Genomic DNA, 17,838 nt, shown 5'->3' with positions numbered 1-17,838 from the left:
AGATTCTGTAGTTTAGTTTGAAAGAATAGCTCGCTCTCGGGCTTAACGCGGAGATATTTTCTTCCTAAAATGAGAATTCAATTAAATCATGGAGTAATTGTTTTTGAACCATGAATGGAATGACAATAGAAATGTCTGTAAGATAGTCCTTCTTGGACAAATGTGTAGGCCAACGAGATGAGACGAAAATCACAGTCTTTAGCTTCGTAAACTATTTTTGTAATAACTTTTAGATTAATTAACTATTTTTGTGATTCAGAATTAAAACATATTTCACAACCATAATATTCTTATGATTGTGAAAGAGGGACAATGCAAGACACTCCGTAGAGCGCTATCTCTTTTTCACAGCCACTGTTACTATAAGTTGCGAGGGCATGCCCCTGTACCACGAAACGCTCAACAATCGAAGTTTAACGATAGCAAAGGTCGATAAATATCGCTGAGTAACATAGTAGAGGTTATGTTATACGACTTATTAGAAGGTGTATTATTTACAAAATTGTATGTATGTTGAGTTTGTATTGACCACTATTACTTTTAAATCCCTAAACTAATTTCTATGTTATTGGTATCTTTATAATTCTTACATTGCAGTTATTTAAAAAAATATCTATTATATGAATCTATTTTAATTAATCCGCATGTCTATTCTATCCCATCTCGTCAGCCTTGAGAAAAAAAAAACTTGCAAAAAACATTCATGGTTCAATTTTGACTAAAAAAAATATCATTTTGTTCTACTGTTTCGATAATAAATAAATTGGCCTACCTTACAGACATTAAAATAACAAACCAACGTCCATTCACAATATGATTCTTCTTACACTTACGGCAAAACGCGAGACCAATATAAAGCTTTTAATTATTATAATAAAAATATATAAAAAAATAAATAAATTATTATAAATAATAAAAAGCAAGTGACAAGGTGCGGTCACATTGCAAATAAACATTGATTTTTATTAAAAACAAATTAAAATAAAACGTTGTTATTTGTAGTATTGACTTACCGGAGGGCTGGCCCAAGCTGCTCCCCGGCTTGCCTGGCTCATCGTCCTGGAAAATAGATTAAAACCATATAAACATAAAAACAAATAGCTATAATTATTATTAGATAGTATTCTTAAATAACTTTCGCAAGGAGGATATATAACCTGACTAGTTTCGAAACTAGTCGGGTTATAGGAATAGATACACATGAGTAAATTGTTATTAAATAAATAAGACAACATAGTTAGAGACACATAGAATCAGGCAGTGGACAAACAATCGCTTCAGATTCCAATTTTAACATGAAACTGAAACATCGACTGGGATTACACCGTAAAACTAAAAAAAAAACAATTCATCGCCCAGCAGAGGCCAACACAATACACATGGCTTAATTATTCCCGATAATGACCTCCTAATGTCTGTGACATATGTGTCTGCGTTAGGAGGTCGCTGCATACAGTTCCTACCCTCCTACCATCGACCCCCGTCCTTAAAACTTTGACTGGCCGTTTGGTATAGTGGTTAATGGCCCTGACTGATATACTGAGGGTCGTGGGTTGGATTCCCACTCAAGAAAAATGTTTCAAGAGACGAGCATGATCATATTTTGTTCTGTGTCTGGGTTTTCTTTATCTATATTATACTAGATGTCGCTGTATGTGCTCCTCAACTAATCCCCTCCTCTTTTCAATACTCAATACTTTATTGCTTGCATAATGTAGTTATAGGTGGTAATTTTAGGTACAATGAATAATTGTGGACCCCTCTACCCACCCCTCTAATAACCCCTTAACTCCCCTCTACGCGCCTTACTTCCCCTGTACACCCCCAGGGACCCCCATTCCCCTTAACCCCTACACGTCCCCCTCATCTGATCTAACGTGATACTACATTATGTTCGCTGTCGACCATCTATCTATGATATGTATGTATATTTTAAAAAATATATGTATAAGTATGTTTATCAGTTGTCTAGTACGTATACTACCAGCTTTACTTAGTTCGAGACTAGATGGCGCTTGTGTTACATAACCCCCCCTCCCCCACTACGTCTCGTCCTCTACCTACGTCCTCCCCCTCCTCCCCGCCAACTGTCTGCCCTCCCCCCCTCCCCCCTCACCTCGTGGTACTCCATATGTTCGTTGTCGAGCTCCCCGTAGTAGAGTCCGTCCTCCTCGACGGTCTCCTCCTTGATGTCGGCTCTCTCCTCGGACTTGCGCTTCTTGGTGCCGTTGGTTGTGGACTGGTTGTGAGGGTTGCTGCTGGTGGACGACTGCTTCTGGTGGGTCGGACCTGGAATATGAAAAAGGGGTTTAAGTAAGAGGGATGGGGATTTTTCGAAACAGCAGATTTTTTTTAAAAAACAAATATTAAACAAAAAAAAATGTAATTTAAAAACGGATTTTATCATGGTCACGGGCAGGTACCTGCAAAGGTGTCGAAACGTCGGGAGCTAAAAATCTAAAATTAAACCGCGATAAAATCCGTAAAAGTAGTTTCATTTCAATGCCTAACATTCGTGTAAACCTAAGAAACCACTATGTAACCCACGTTATAGGTTAAATTTATAAATTATGAATTGCATTGTCACCGGGTTTGAAGCTACCTTGAGTATTTCAGCCTGCTGGCTTATCGGGAAGTGACTCAAAATTGAGTTACAAAAATCCAACCGGAACGACAAACAATCCCGGGCTGCGGGCCTGCACTATGTACTGTAACTTGGCTGATATTTCTAGCATTGCCTAAATGAACCTTTACTAGTGCTAAACTAACCCCACTCCCACCTTTTTTTTTGTTAAGTCGGGGGAATCCTCATGGCCACCCACTCCTTTGAGGGAGGAAATGTGTAGTGTCAGACTCTTACTGACTAAACCTTACGACTGACCTTGTGGTCTAGTGGTTAGTGACCCTAAGTGCTATACCCAGAGGTCATGGGTTCGATTCTCAACCAGGACAAATGTTTGTGTGATGAGCACGATCGTTTGTTCTGTGTCTGTGTGTAATTTATCTATAATATGTTTGTATCCCTACTAATATTATAAATGCGAAAGTAACTCTGTCTGTCTGTCTGTCTGTTTCGCTTTCACGTCTAAACCACTGAACTGATTTTAATGAAATTTGTTAGAGATAGAGTTGACCTTGAGAAAGAACATATGATAGTTTTTATACCGGACTTTTGACGAGTTCTCTTGGAAACGCGATATAACCGACATCGACGCGGGCGAAAAGCTAGTTTAGAAATATATATAAGTATGTTTATCAGTTGTCTAGTACTCATAATACAAGCTTTGCTTAGTTTGAGACTAGATGGCGTTGTGTGAAAAAGTTGTGGAGTATTAAACCTGACCCGCCGTGCTACGTCATCCGCGTTTGTGTGTCGGTGTATGGCAATGCGTTGCAATCCTTTATATTCCCCACGTCCCCCTACCCCCCACTCACTCACTCACTACTCACCGTTAGCCGCGTTCTCTCTCTGCGCGTTGGCCACGAGCGCCTCGCTGGCCACCGTGAAGTCCTTCGTGTCTTTGCCCAGCTCTGAGGTCAAGCTGGATGTGTCACTTGAACATAGACCTGCGGGGGAAAGAGAAGAAATGTTTAAAGTATTGTTTTTTGGGTGTTGTGTAACTGTGGATGGAAGAAAATTGGACTTTTTACATCTGTGGATGAAGAAATATGCATAGATTTCATTACATTTATTCTATCTGGGATATTATCTATCTATCTATACTCAATACTTACTAATATATAAAGCTGAAGAGTTCGTTTGTTTGAACGCGCTAATCTCAGGAACTACTGGTTCAAAATGTATAACATCACGCTGCAACTAATAGGAGCGAAGATAGAATGGAAAATGTGGCAAAAACAGGGAAAAATATTAATCTTCGAGGGCTTCCGTTCAAAAATTCCTAACGTATATCTTCTAACCACGCGGACGAAGTCGCGGGCAACAAGGCTAGTTGAAGTGAAAACTTCTTTAGCGGCGTTCTATACTTTTATACCTGCCCTGTTTTTTCCACATTTTCCATTGTATCTTCGCTCCTATTAGCCTAAAACCTTCGATGAATGGTCTATGGAACACAAGAAGATTTTTTCAATTTGAACCAATAGTTAGTTAGATTAGCGCGTTCAAACAAACAAACAAACACTTCAGCTTTATATATTAGTATAGATAACAAAGTAAGTGAGTGTGTGTAGTTCTGACCTCGTATCTGCAGCGCCTCGGCGGACTTGAGGAGGCTGGGGAGCTCCTCCTGCGTCACGTTGACCTCGCCCTTGTACATGAAGTCCACCAGGGCCTGCATCTCACTGAACCTGTATACCAAACATTATATCAAAATCAAAATAAGCTACAAAGTATTGCTACCCTTCACCGCTTAATGAGTGCTCTAGCTGTGAAGAAGAAACGGCGCAACACATAATATTTATGTTTTGTAATCAAATGAACAGACTTGACTTAAGTTTATTTTTTGTATTCGCTGTAAGGCTAGTGTGCGTCTTCTGTAAGTATATAATATGTATATGAATTCTTGTGTCACGGTGTAGGTAATTGAACTATTCTGAAACGGCTCGTCCCGATTCTCATGAAATTTTGTATGCTTATATGGTAGATCTGAGAATTGGACATTTACATTGTTTTGTTCGATAGAACTAATTTTTAAATGTCTTTTTATCGTTAAATTTCGACCCAAACTTAGAATTTGCAGACTCTATCAAAGTCAAAATAAAATTTGAAACTTGTGTAAACAAACGATACAAAAATAAGTTGTAAGTAGGTATCACTGAGTTTTTGGTTTAAAGCGAGTATTTAAGTTTGGGCACAGTTTTAAGACTACTAAAAAACTCCATATTCAAATTACAACCTTAAGCTCTCTGCAATAAAATCTAAATTCCTTTACCAGATCTCAACATGGTATAAAGATCTAATAAAGACTATATGAGTAAGGACATTTGAGCATCACGAAATTAAAACAAATTAACAACCTTATACTAGAAGCCTTAAGTTCTATATTCGTTTACCTCATATCCCTCATGAGGACGATGGGATGGTCGCAGGGGTTCTGCAACAGCAGCCGCTCCAGGTAGGCGGAGCAGGCCGACAGCACCAGCTTGTGACAGCGCAGCTGGCGCGACTCGCACGCCAGCGTCACGTCCGCGAACTGCTCCGTCAGCAGCAGGCGGGGGAACACCGCCTGGAGTACGGGAGAGTACGAGGTCAATACAAGATCGATACGAGATACCCGAAAATAACTGTGTCTGGGATGTAATTTATCTATATTTGTATGTATTTAGGAATATTATATAAACATCAATTTGAGATCGATACGAGATACCCGAAAATAAGTGTATCTGGGTGTAATTTATCTATATTATGTATCATCATCATCGGCCTCGCCTTTCCCCAACTATGTTGGGGTAGGCTGCCAGTCTAACCAGATTCAGCTAAGTACCAGTGTTTTACAAGGAGCGACTGCCTATCTGACCTCCTCAACCCAGTTACCTGGGCAACACGATACCCCTTAGTCAGACTGGTTGTCAGACTTTCTAGCTTCTGACTACCTGTAACCACTGTCAAAGATGTATGTGTGTATATCTAAACTACTAAACCCATTTTGATATTGCGGTAATTTAATTTTGTTTCGCGGGGGTTTCACAAACATAATACAAATCACATGCACAATGACACCCAGACTCTCACTAAATGCTTATCCTACGCGGGGTTCGGACCCACAACACGACGCACACAGTGGGTTTGGCGTCGTGACCTCAACCACTCGGCTATCCGTGCACTCAATTTGGATAGCCCGTGCCCGGCAGTGGGACTCAATAAGGTTAGTATTATAAGTCATAGTCATAAAAAAAGAAGTTTACCTGTAAATTAGTATGATAGGAGTTCCATCGAACGCAGAACTGTTGCGGGGGCAGCGCCATCTCTGTTTCACGTACTACACTAAAACTACCTAAACATATCTTTGGCCAATCACTGCACACCTCTCAAAAATTGCACAAAACCGTTATTACAAAAAAAGATTGCAGTTCTTTCAAATCTCTCCAATACTTATCACAGTTTTTTAATTATAGCTACAAGTAAAAAATATTTTCTTTTTATTTTATTATAAGTACAATTAATACTTCGTTTTTTCTTTTAATTTTAAGTAGAAACTTTTTAGACTAGACTGTATATATTTTAGGTTTGAATACTGGAACTGTATTTATATACCTGGAATGAGAAAAAATGGTATTAAAATTGGGTGACACTAACATTTTTATTATAGTGTCATAGGGTCAGCATTCAAAGACGAAAAATAAAATAAAAATTACATCTTAAATATACTTAAATAAAAACCTTTTGATTAAAATGTGTTGTTAGCATTTACAAAAAAAATAATAACCGAGGAAGAGTTGAATTCGCAAACGAAAGTATCTAAGTGACAAAAAAAGGTACGGTATATCACTTCGTTGTCCGTCTGTCTGTCAAGACCCTTTCCTTCAAGGCCACGAGTCTATATTACGTCATTATACCATAACGCTTCCTTAAAAAGATTTTGACTAAGAATCTTACAAGAACTAGTTATTTGTTCTCAAACCTTAAAATATTACAAATAATTTAACTTAAGACAACATTAAAAATCAACCCCAAAAAAGGAAACCTCGCAAAAAAATATCCAAACAGACAGAAAACACCCCTTAACAAAACGCGGGTGCAACGTAAAACTTTCTGTCGCATAATTACCGAAGTTTGGGTGTGTGTGCGAGCGAGACGGCTGTAGTTTTCTGCGTTAAGTGTTGATACAAAACGTGTGATAGTCGGGAATCGATAATGTTTCGTAGGGACCCTTCCTTGGTAAGCTTTCGTAAATGAGTTGTCTCTTCATAATTTCGGCATGACGATGCGTTGAGGGTTATTGCAAAATGTTTGGAATGTTGCTTGGGTAAATAATTAGTTTTAACTATCGGTTTTGCGTATGGAAAATAATGATCTCTATAGTTGTAATCGAAGTTTTTCTTTTTAATGGAAATGTAATAATTATAATGCAATTTGAAACAAAAGGTCAAGTACAATATAATTTTCACTTTGGTAATTTAGTGCTGAAAGAAAAATCACAGCGACAAAAGATTAGCGATCAAAGCAAAAAAGTATCAAATTATGTAGCCATTTAAGTTATAGAGAATAATAAATACGATTGAGGACCCAACTGTAACGAGAAAACTAAAAAAAGCAGACTGGTAAAAAAAATTAAAATCCTTCAGATAAATATTAAGAAATATTATACCTTTACCAGTTTACCTGAAAAAAAGAAATACAAAGACAAGCGTAAGTTTTGGGGGACTTTTTTTCAAAAATTTTACACAAAACTGATGTCACGCAGAATTTCTATTCACCATAATTTGATCAATCGCATTCATTAAAGTACAGGACTTACATTGTAGAGGAAAATGTCGACATCCGTATTATCTACAAAAAATCCCTTTTAAGACATTATTCCGAGAAAGACACCTCCACGAAACGTTCTCCGATACGCCCACGAAAGCAAAAGCTCAAAAATATTCGCAGACATCAAAATATCTATAAATAAATGCAGAAAAAAGTGCCCTAGGGGCTAAAATACGGTAGGGGAACGCGGGTCGGCCAACGACCTCACTTGCCCCGAAATAGACCGGGCGGGGGTCTGTGCGTTATATCTGGCCAACGCTGAGGCCAACAGATTCTTAGAAATAATATTTAAACACGTAATTTCTGGGAGGATAAAAATTTTCGGGACAAAATTTGATTGATATGTTTTTTGGGAATAGTACATAGACTGTGAAAATATTCGGGAAATAGGTACTTCCTTTTTTCAATGAATGGATTCTTGAAAATATGGTAGTCGAAAACGTGCTTAATCGATTTAGCATAGAACCTTTTTATACTGTATTTTCAGTAATTAAGGATTGATTTTTCAGAGTTAAGTCTAACGAACGAGATGTGCTAAGCACTCGCGTTCCCCGACTCATTTCATTTTGAAATGTAGATTTATCGGTATTTGCGTTGGCTAGTCTGTTACAGGGAGGTCTCATGCACATTTTGTCAAATATAGAAGTTTGGAATTAAATTGCTATATGAAAAAAAAAATGCAGTAAGAGCTTACGTTATGTTTGAGTTTATATCGTTGCAATGAAGTCGAGTAATAAACGAATACAGTTAACAATATAAGTAAAATTATATTAAAAGGTCCTATAAAAACAATCTTGTTTCGAAACAAACAATTCAGTTTACATCACCTACAAACAACATAAGGATATATTTCGGTAGTTATGTTTAAAATAAATATCCTTATAAACAAACAAACAAACAAACACTTACTACAATATGAGATCACACAAACTGTAGTAAATAAAATAGTTAACATAACAAACTAGACTCACAATAGATTAGATCATAGACAAATACACTGCGAGAGTAAACATATACGTAACTACTGAACCGGTTTCGACCGAATTTAACGAAAATATAGATAGGAAAAATAACAAGAAGACAATTATAAAATAAAAACAAGACTACCGTCACGAAAATTGAGAAATAGTTTCATGAAACAGATGTATTAAATTTTGAAAATAAATATTGTCTGTCCTTTGCCGTTATGTTAGGATCTAACGATGCTACTGTACATGAATATTGATATAGGCATTTAAAACTTATAGCAGAATGCAGAGACTCACAAACATACGCGAATCATGAAAACTACATTTTTTGTTTGGATCATACAGTCGTGTGAAAATCGGCTAAAATCAGGAAGCCCAAATTATAATATTCCGATGTAGACGCGGAAAGAAGCCTGTACAGAGTAGAAAGCTATTTTATACTACCCACGGCTGGGCACAGGCCTCTTCCTTACTGCTATTATACATTCAAATACAAAAAAAATAGTTCTTAATAAGGACGTTTTCATGTGTTTATCTGGTGCTACGGTACACCTTTGAGTGTCAGTCATAACTTGCAACTTTGTAAGGCAGTCGTGATGGTTGTGCCAATAACAAATTATGCTAAATATTAAATAAACCCTCAATGATTACGGCTTGGGCCCTTGTTACTTATATTACTCAATCTCTACTGATATTACAGAAAGGTAAATTTTGTGAGTTTGTCTTGTTGTGTTGGGCAATCTCAGGATCTCTACGAAACCGATTTTGAAAATGCTTTTTCCAATAGAAACTGACATTATTTGTGAGGGCCATAGGATATAAAATAACCCGGATATAGCAAGGAGTAGGCCCGGGTCAAATGACAATGTTTTACAAATCAAAATAGGCTACAATCCTGGACGCTACCAACATAAGTAGGAGACAGGAGAAACCTAGCATGAAGTATCTAACATTAAATGAAACGCTCATAAGAGAGTCAAAAATTAGAAAAAGAGGCACTTAAAACTGAGGCTCACATCCAACACAAGGATATCAAAATCTATCGAAGATAATGATGAAATAATATCTATTTTCATGGGATTCCCTTAACACTAAAACAGCTATTAATAACAATGATATTGATAGCACAATGACTCACAATTCTCAACAGACTCAGGTGGCGATAACAACTGATAATGGAGATAGTACGACAGATATAAATGTAGACAGAATGTTACACCATTTGATACAATAGTTTGGATGTAAGGACCTTAGAGGGGAGGGAAAAATGTAATTTATAACAACAGCCTTTACATGTACCACTGTTGAGCAAAGACCTCTTTCTATATGGGGAAGGTTTGAGCATTGATCACGGTAGAAGATTTTAGATATCAATATTTTGAATATAATTTTCCACAAGATGTTTTCCTTTAATGTTTGTCAGCGGAGTCTTGAAATTATTAAGGTTCAACCTTCACCACATCCTATGTGCTCTTGCTGTGAAGAAGGAACTGTGATGGAGAGTAAGTTGAAATTGATTGAAGGTCCGTCAATCAAAACAGCGTAATTCATAACAAAATGAATCTCACTACAAAACTATGACATTTCCTTAAATATGTTCCAAAAAACGGAACTGGTCATTTAAAAATGCGAAAACGATCTAAAATCTAAAAATCTATTAATTTGAGTAAAACATGTTTGACTATCTCTCTCTTTCTGAATGCTTATCACGTCTCTTATAATAGTGGAAGCAGAACGATGCTTTTACCCTTGTATCTCGTTATCTTTCTGAAAGCCAATCGTAGAACCTCTCCAGACAAATCTTCAAGTGGAAACAATTTTATGACATCTACATTACGAGAGCCATAAGTAATAATACTTTAGTAAATACTGAGTAGATAGCATCATATCTTTGTAAAAGGATGACGTCACAAATACGTCACCAGACACAGGTTTAGGAAACATTTAAATTGAAGACTAATATGACGGGTCAGTCACTTGCGGTAGCAAAGATTTTGGGAAAAATATCCTTACTTAATTGTACTGGGTGCCTTTTTTTTCAGGGACAAACAAGCAGACAGATGTTAAGCGTTTCCGCCGCCCATCGAACACCAGAGGATTCACAAGTTCATTGCCGGCCTTTATAAAAGAAAACATTTTTTTTTCATGAAACTTCAAGGTCGTATTGGTTCGGAAAAATTGCAGGCGACAGAGAGACCATTTCAGATTGTTGTGAAATGGGTTTTGTATTAAACAGTGACGGAGTCTATGTAGAGAACTTACTATACAAACATAATAAATAAATAATGTTGAAAAAGCAATAAATACAATGAAGGATTTTCAATAGAAAAGGACTGAAAGTGTCTTGGATGAACTGACAAGTCAGTTAAATCCGTCCAGTCGGCCTACTCTGGATGCACACCAATATTTTTTTAAACTAAGGAATACCACTGAGACACTTAAGCTTGGTGTAAAAAAACTGCCTTAGAAACTGCAACGAAATTAATCCATTTCTCTGTTAAAATAATCATGCCTATAATTAACAATTAATAATATCAAAAATCACAATGACGGAGATTTACGTAAATATTATTATCAAAATCTTACGAATACACATCGATTTAAAATGTCGCGTGACACTAAGGTTTTGTACCTACTATCTGTTATGGCGTCATTTACATTCTTGGCTGTATTTAGGTACTTCGTTTAACAGTGAAAAGGCAAAAACTACTAATCCTACTAATATTATAAACGCGAAAGTTTGTATGTACGGATGTTTGTTCCTCTTTCACGTAAAAACCACTGAACGGATTTAGACAAAACTTGGTACACAGATAGTTTATAGTCAGGATGAGCACACAGGATAGTCCATATCCCGATTTTATGTTACCGTAGGATCATTTTCGATTTGTAGAGGGTGGGCCTGCGGGCAACAGCTAGTAAGTAATATTTTTTTACGAGATGAAGGACTAGTTTTCTGTGCAGTTTCTAGTCTTATTGAGAACTAAAAAAATAGAACTCGCAGTCAAAGCAATCGCATTTGTCGAGATATTGCATAAAAACCTTGTTACATTAAGTAAAAACTCTGAAATTCCCCCCTAGTTGAAGTTCCATTGACCTCAACTGTATGGGTTTAGGATGCAAAATGCATTTCCGCTTCATCAAAAGTAAGACAGCTTAAAGGGTGGATAAATCTTGGTTCTATCCCTAGTAATTGCCAATCAACAAGTGCTTAGTAGCCTCATTTTAATGAATACTTGTTTTTTTAAATCAGATTTGCACTATTTTCTACGTCGTCAATCTTTTAACATACCAAACATCATAAAAATCAGTACAGCATTCTACATTTAACAAGAAGACAGACAGACAAACTTACATAATATTAGTATGTGCCGCCATTCAGAGGCCAAAAAGGAGAAACCAAAGGTCAAAATCTAAATCCTAAGGTAAAAAACAGTGGCACAGGAACTGAGTGTGAGCATGAAACAATGTGGCACTGGCGGCAAGCCAAGAACAATAGCCGAGAAATGTAATATAATAAATAGGTAAGTGATGGACGAATAGGCTTGGGCTAGGGACTGCTCATGTAACGGGAGTTAGGACTAAGATTCCATGGTCCTACGGGTCTGATATGTCTCAAAGTAATATTATAGCAGTTGTGGGAATGTGACAACGCATTACAGGGTGTAATGTTGCGTCTTGCTTCCACAATCACAACAGCATCACTAGTAGGTCAGTCTTGTAGTACAAAAGAATTGTCAAGCAAGTAATTTCACCCGGAAACTGAATTACCTATCCGTCACCTCCAAGGCAGAATTCATGAGGATTGAAAAAGGGCGACGGCGAGTTTAAGGACCATTTTAGTTTAACCTCGAAGGAGTTTATGGAGTGGTTTCTCTCATTTTTGTTCATAAACAGAGCAGTTAGGAAGCGATGATGTGTGGGCGAATCTGTTTGTCTATCATTGTAGTTTTTGTTATGTAGTTAAAGACGATTAAAAGTATCTTTTTAAAACAATATAGGATAAATTCCATAGTTTTCGTACTTCAACGAATGCATGGATGTATTTATCTATTGAGAATCGCTGTTTTCTTTCGACAGCAAATGTATTGAGGTAAAGGAGATCTCCATACTATTTTAAAGGATAAATTATCAATATGATTAACTTACCTTACTGTGGCCATCTTGGGGGAGGCTAATAACCACAGATACATAGGCTTGGTCGATTGATAATGAACGAGATGAAAAGTTAATACGAAAAAATGTGTTTTTATTTAACTTCTCTGGGTTTTGGCAAAATATATTTGGGAAACATCGGGGTTTCATTTTCCTGCTCTATTTTTCGTTGATCAGGGGTATAGGTATAAGCAAAAAAGATATTGATAGCATGAGTAATTGCATGATTTTTCCTCAAACCATCCTTATAGGGATACTCCGATCCATCAACAATATATCTTAATATAACGTAGCTATTAATGATAAACGGTTTTAATAGTCTTATCAGATTAGGTACAGTCGTTTCGTTATACAAGGACGTTTGACATGCAGGAAGCACTGACGACGAGGAAAACTATCCTGATGATTACAAGGTGGCATTTTAGTTAGTCCCTACTAATATGATAAATGCGAAAGTAACTCTGTCTGTCTGTCTGTTACGCTTTCACGTCTAAACCATTGAACAGATTTTAATGAAATTTGGTACAGAGATAGAGTTGACCTTGAGAAAGAACATAGCATAGTTTTTATCCCGGACTTTTGAAGAGTTCTTTTAGAAACGCGATATAACCGACCTCGACGCGGGCTAAAAGCTAGTAATAAATATTCCCAAAAGCATTATTCAACCATTTTTCTTTATGTTCGATATGGCTATGGCTAAGAAAATAATTTTTATTTGTTAAATATCTTCGACAAACAACTAAAAACCTATTCGTAAATATGAAGAGAGATTGATCCAGAACTTTACAATGTCACATCGTATTAAAATAGGAAATTAAAACTTCAAATGTATGTGAAAGACATTCCTTTCCCACATGTGACGTGATTTTGACTCGTCAGTTCTATTTAGAAGCGAAGCCTTTAGAGTAATGTAAGCTTTTGGCCCAAGTCCTAAATATTAGTCCAAACCAGGTTTTTGGTTTTCTAGGGCTAGTTTCGTAACTTGTTTCTTTCTTCTTTGGCTTGTTTTTCAACTCTATTCCTTTACCATCATCACCCTAGCCTTCTAACAACTATGTTGGGGTCGGCTTCCAGTCTAACCAGATTCAGCTAAGTACCAGTGTTTACAAGGAGCGACTGCCTATCTGACCTCCTCAACCCAATTACCTGGGTAACACGATACCCCTTAGTTAGACTGGCTGACTTTCCTTTATATCGACACAAATTGTATTGCTCTAGGTAAATTGTCGTTTATACAAAAACAACTACTCAATCACTTCTTAGTTCTGTTAATCTTGAGAAAAGAAACGTTAACTTATGAGTTTGGATGGCTTATGTTAAAAATTCCTCGGAAAAATTACCGAACGATCTGCGGTATGTATAGTTTCAAAAACCGATGTCTCATTTGGTACTAAGTATTCAAATAAAGGCGTGAATTTAATTATTAGAGTGTTATTATCTCCCTAAAGTCAACGTATTATGGAAAATACGCGGATAAACCCATGGACTAAGTTGCAACAACTTTTTAATTATTTTAGACCTCTAGATAAGGATTTTTCTGAATTTCATTCCCAGTTGATCTGCTGTCAACGAAAAAACATTTTTAGGTACCTATCTTTATTTCCCTTAGAACATATATTTCGTGTTTCCTTATTGTTAAAACTAGAGATGCGCCGAATAACTATTCGGTATTCGGCGTATTCGGCAATTTTTTCACTATTCGTATTCGGCCGAATTATTCGGTTTGGTGCCGAATATATTCGGTTCTTTTTTTCTCCGCCACATTACCCGATGTAGAACTAAAAGATATAACTTATTCTGTTATAAGTCTACGGAATACTATGAAAAAATTGTTGAATTAAGATAATAAAAAAAAGCAAATAAACTTTAACTTAGTGTTAATTTTTAACCAAAAATCAACATGTTTATTTCTTAAACAACAACATTTTACTTACAACTCTCTAGTCAATATTTATTTTTTAAAAATATTTCAACCATAGAACAAGATAATAATCCCTACTAATATTATAATTGCGAAAGTAACTCTGTCTGTCCGTCTGTTACGCTTTCACGTCTAAACCACTGAACTGATTTTAATGAAATTTGGTACAGAGATGGAATTGACCTTGAGAAAGAACATAGGATAGTTTTTATCCCGGAATTTTGAAGAGTTCTCTTGGAAACGCGATATAACCGACCTCGACGCGGGCGAAAAGCTAGTAATATTTATTTCTGAAACTAAACAGGTAACACTTAAAAAATAACATTTTTTTAAATGTTTAATCTTGCGGGCGGCAAGTATGGACATGTTGAAACCTGTTACGCGACGAGGCAAAAAGAATTGAACCGAATAGTTCGGCCGAATATTCGGTTCGGTAAACTTTAAACCGAATAGTATTCGGCATTCGGTTATTCGGTGAAACCACTATTCGGCGCATCTCTAGTTAAAACTATCCACGTATGTATACTAAACAGCATATCCACGTGTAAGTCTATTTGTTTACACAACTAGCTATATCCCGCGGATCCATTTGGTTCTTCTTTACTTCAAAAGACCTAAGCTATAATATTCAAGCTAGAGGTAAATGCACACGCAAAATTTCGAGACCTCTTTTAGGCACTTTCGAAAGGAAAATGACTCATAATTCAATTTTCTTTTTTGGACAGATAAAGAAAAATATCCGTTTTCTTTTTCCTGTACTTCTTTAGTGATTCAGTTATCTAATGACAAGACAAGAACATGTCCTAATCTTCGTAGATCAGATATAGACTATGTTTAATTAAACAAAATGCTTAGTTTTATTTTGTTTATAAAATAGGATTTCGGAAATTTTGTTCTACGATGCTTTCGTATAACTCTTTGATCCAGGCAAAGAATATTTGACCTTATCGAAAAGTTACAGAAAAACCTCTTTAGTAACGTAAAAAAATGTAAGCAAGTATATTCTAGCCATAACTTTACAATGTTAAATTAAATTAGCTAGCTGTCAAAACATGTAGTCGTAAAATTTATCAATTAGATTTTCAACTTAATCTTTTTTTATTTCAACATAGTTTTTATTTTTCCGCAACATTTTCCTCATTTATGTTCGCGCAGATCTAACGAGCATAACCTACTGAAAACAGATAAGAAACGAGGCGGAAATGATGAAATTCCTGACTTATCAATACACCGGCTGTATACACTTAGACCTCAGCCTGAAAAAATAAACGCTCCATTGGCCGTGTCTATTATTTTTAGACCCGATTCCGAGATTCGAATAAGTTATTTGGGTTCCAACATATTTTACAACTTACAAATTTCAGGAGAAACAATTCAGTTTTCGGCGTTCATGATTCATTTTCCCAACATTGTCACACAACTCGCTTATCACAAAACAACTCAACATTTTCCTGTACCTATACACAATATCGAAAAAAAAATAGGCCCCAAACCATGGTACTTAATATCTTATCGGCGTTTTACGTTAAACTGAGCGGCAAACATTAGATTCAGTTATGACCGATAAAAAAACTAAGCGCAAATAATCACAAGGTTTTTAAATGACTTACCGAATATCGGGAACTATACTAAACACTTTCCGTGCGGTCCAAACGCTAGAGTTACAATGGTGTTCTTGAGTACAAAGCCAACATTTGGACGATCCCAAAATAGTAGCATATCGCAGGCCCCAACTAAAGTTATAAACATTCACGCCGCACACATGCACATACTCCAAATAAAAAAAATCAATATTTAAACAATCACACCGCCGCCAGCCGCCGAACGCAATATCTAAACCAACACACGACAATATGGTCGATGATCATTTTACTGAAAAAATGTGACTTTTCACAACCTTCGTTTAAGGGAAAACTACGAAAATAGCCATATACTCACAGTTGTGAGACCGTCCGACTTCACATAACGTATGCAATTAGACACTCGCTCGGCTCACTTTATTTTTTTAACGATGAAAAATCAATAATTTTTAAGAGCACAAAATTTTGTTCATATTTTTCCGTCGGGCCCCCGCAGCCCGCCCGCGGTCTCGCTCGCAGACACTTAAAAATGAAAAACCCATTGCAAGAAAACTGTGGTACCGAAAGAGATGCATATACGTCGCCGCCCGCCGGTTGTAAATAATCATGAGGAACGAATCATAACAAACGAAAGAGACAGTCGATGGACTGGGGAAGCATTAACAATAACAAAACGCATTACGTAACTATCATAGCACTAATTTGTCTAAATACTCACCGTTTGTAAGTGTAAATGTAGAGTTTACAACGATAAATAATAGCTTTTACACGTTTTTAAAACATCGCGAATGCATTTTGACGCGAGCAATCATCCGTCAGACGGACGCCATTTGCAATTAGCGTGCATCTGATGATCTGACTTGAGTCGGTAGTTTTGCTAGGTTGCTAACCTTTTTTAATTCCAATTAGATTCATTCGGTATTTATAAATAGTAGAAAAAATATTTTTTACTTTTTACGTAACATAGTGAATCACATTCAATAATGAAAGCAAAATACATACGCAAGACCAAATTATTTATCAGCTGGTTTGTTATTTTAATAGAATGGTAACATTGTGGTCTGTCACATGAGCATGGAATTGAATAGAGCGCGAAGTTTATATGATTTCTTTATTATCACTTAATCCTTAAGAGCCAGCTTATGTTACTTTTATTTTAAAATAGTTTAATTTTAGTTTAAAAATAACAAATAATATTTTTTGCACCTAAAGCGGAAGTAAAACACTAATAAAACTCGGGAAAAAATTGCTGAACAGCTAGAACGAATCAAAAGAAATGTGGTATAGAAAGTCAACAATTTGGATTAAGTTATTGTAATATTTTACGTAAAATAATAGTATTTTATTCCCATGCTAAGTGTTTTCGTGAAATGCGTAAATAACAGTACCTATTTGTCGCGCGTAGATAGTTTACTGTTAAGTAGCCGTCTCGACGACTTTTATTGTAATATTAGCATTAACCGAAGACGTTTCGTTGTTTAGGAGTCAGGTTCAATAAGTAAGGCTTTTATATTTACGATTTTTTTTATTAACCGAAGCCCGCACGGTTACCTTAATTTATGAAAGAAGCTCATCAGTAATTTAATGCTTAATTAACCTGTGTTTCTCCGTGTTTCAGAAGGCACGTTAAACTGTGGGTCCCGGCTGTTGTTCCTTCATCTTTGACAGTTGTTACAGGTATAAGAAGCTTGAACAGTCTGACAACCAGTCTAAGGGGTATCGTGTTGCCCACCTAACAGGATGAGGTCAGATAGGCAGTCGTTCCTTGTAAAACACTAGTACCTA

At 36.3% G+C, this 17,838-nt stretch overlaps 1 protein-coding gene across 1 annotated transcript; it reads right to left on the bottom strand.

Moving 5' to 3' along the window:
- Nucleotides 1-4: 4 nt before the first annotated feature.
- LOC113507455 (protein bric-a-brac 1-like) lies at nucleotides 5-16,730 on the bottom strand (the record flags this gene model as incomplete). Its single annotated transcript, XM_026890308.1, has 8 exons — nucleotides 16,412-16,730; nucleotides 5,866-6,214; nucleotides 5,014-5,186; nucleotides 4,199-4,308; nucleotides 3,451-3,567; nucleotides 2,117-2,289; nucleotides 1,014-1,059; nucleotides 5-64 (listed from the first exon to the last, which is right to left on the bottom strand). Coding segments are annotated over exons 2-8 (739 nt in total), but the record flags the coding sequence as incomplete, so codon positions are not given.
- Nucleotides 16,731-17,838: the final 1,108 nt, after the last annotated feature.

The sequence above is a fragment of the Trichoplusia ni genome, unplaced genomic scaffold (assembly GCF_003590095.1).
Source record: "Trichoplusia ni isolate ovarian cell line Hi5 unplaced genomic scaffold, tn1 tig00002150, whole genome shotgun sequence".
NCBI classification, from domain to species: domain Eukaryota; kingdom Metazoa; phylum Arthropoda; class Insecta; order Lepidoptera; family Noctuidae; genus Trichoplusia; species Trichoplusia ni.
Note: the sequence above shows the minus strand (reverse complement) of the source record. Positions and strands in the feature narration are given on the sequence as shown.